We start from the raw sequence: 1,960 nt of genomic DNA, 5'->3' as shown, positions 1-1,960 counted from the left end.
GTCTCAGGTCTCAGGTCTCTGTAGCAGGTCTCAGGTCTCTGTAGCAGGTCTAAGGTCTCAGGTCTCAGGTCTCAGGTCTCTGTAGCAGGTCTCAGGTCTCAGGTCTCAGGTCTCTGTAGCAGGTCTAAGGTCTCAGGTCTCAGGTCTCTGTAGCAGGTCTAAGGTCTCTGTAGCAGGTCTCAGGTCTCAGGTCTCAGGTCTCTGTAGCAGGTCTCAGGTCTAAGGTCTCAGGTCTCAGGTCTCAGGTCTCTGTAGCAGGTCTCAGGTCTCTGTAGCAGGTCTCAGGTCTCAGGTCTCTGTAGCAGGTCTCAGGTCTCAGGTCTCTGTAGCAGGTCTCAGGTCTCAGGTCTCAGGTCTCAGGTCTCTGTAGCAGGTCTCAGGTCTCTGTAGCAGGTCTCAGGTCTCAGGTCTCAGGTCTCAGATCTCAGGTCAGGATAAGCTGAGTCTTGATGTCTCCCTCCTGACTTCCTGCATCAGGACTCCTCAGGTTTTTCTACTGAATCCTTGATCAGGCTTTTCAGAGTTCAAAGGTCAAACACGGGGGAGGAGTGGGAGGAGGAGGGGGAGGGGGAGGATGGAAGGAGGAGTGGGAGTAGCCGTGGGGTTCTGGGAAGCTGCAGGGACAGAAAGATTTCTTAGTTTATCTTTGGTTGTTGTTTCCAGGACGACGGCATCACAGAGTCTCAGCCTGGTTGTTGTGTGATTTTGACCCTTGTGAGCCTCCGTACTCTGACTGCTGAGTTCAGGTGCACGATTACAAACGTTGTGTCTTTGTGTCTGAACAGTAACTGCTGAGCCATGTCTGCTGGTCTGGACGACACGGACAACGTGTTCGGTGAGTCACGCACACACACACACACACAACACACACACACACACACAGACACACACAACACACACACACACACACTCAACACACAACACACACACACACACACGCGCGCACACAGACACACACACACATATAGTGACATATATAATGAGCTGAAGTTGAGCTGATTCTGAATCTGTGAAGAACTTATTGAAACTTTTACAAATGACACCAGACAAAACGCTGGTTAATGTGTGATGAAGCTACAGACGCTGATGATGGAGAAAACAAAGAGTTCAGACACATGTGGGCTCACTATTTGGCAGGAAACAGGTCACTGTTGTCCTTTTTATCTAATGTGTTATACAGGATTCACAAAGTGTTGACAAGCTCATTAATTAACTCTACATGAACCATTCATAAAGCCTTTATAAGTCTTATTGTGAAGGGGAACCATTACATCACCATCAACAGAACTGACTTCACTTTCATGTCAAAATAAAGGTCAACATGAGAAGAAGTAAACATAGTCACAACTCACTGACTCACTGTTTAAAATCCTCAGGTAAACAAACAAGTAAACACGCAGATAAACAAACAAGTAAACAAACAGTTAAAAAAACAAGTTAACAAGCAAATAAACAAACAAGTAAACAAGCAGATAAACAAATAACAAAGAAATTAAACAAACAAGTAAACAAACAAATAAGAAACAAGTAAACAAACAAGCAAGTAAACAAACAAGTAAACAAGCATATAAACAAACAAATAACAAAGAAAGTAAACATACAAATAAACAAACAAATAAGAAACAAGTAAACAAACAAGCAAACAAGCAGATAAAACAAACAAATAAGAAACAAGTAAACAAACAAGCAAATAAGAAACAAGTAAACAAACAAGCAAACAAGCAGATAAAACAAACAAGTAAACAAACAAGTAAAAAAGGTAAACAAACAGGTAAACAAACAGCAGGACAGAGTCGGCTGATCTGATGATGAATGTCTCATGAAACGTGATGGTGAATCAGATCAGACCCCCTCCTCCTCCTCCTCCTCCTCCCCTTCCTCCTCCTCCTCCTCCTCTTTCTAATATCATCTAATGTCTCTCCATCCTCCCCTTCTAATGTGATCTGTTCTCTCCTCTGAG

The 1,960-nt window shown here is 43.6% G+C and overlaps 1 protein-coding gene across 1 annotated transcript in view; it reads left to right on the top strand.

Annotated features, from left to right (window-relative positions):
• Positions 1-1,960, top strand: part of samd14 (sterile alpha motif domain containing 14) — a 15,300-nt gene that overhangs the window by 5,949 nt on the left and 7,391 nt on the right. The window contains exon 2 of the mRNA XM_087174372.1: positions 786-835. Within this exon, the coding sequence (XP_087030498.1) occupies positions 799-835 (37 nt within the window). The 5' untranslated portion in view covers positions 786-798. The remainder of the gene's footprint in view (positions 1-785; positions 836-1,960) is intronic.

The sequence above is a fragment of the Seriola lalandi genome, unplaced genomic scaffold (assembly GCF_002814215.2).
Source record: "Seriola lalandi dorsalis isolate HSWRI2012SDOR001 ecotype SW California unplaced genomic scaffold, Sedor1 jcf7180002054344, whole genome shotgun sequence".
NCBI lineage: Eukaryota > Metazoa > Chordata > Actinopteri > Carangiformes > Carangidae > Seriola > Seriola lalandi.
Note: the sequence above shows the minus strand (reverse complement) of the source record. Positions and strands in the feature narration are given on the sequence as shown.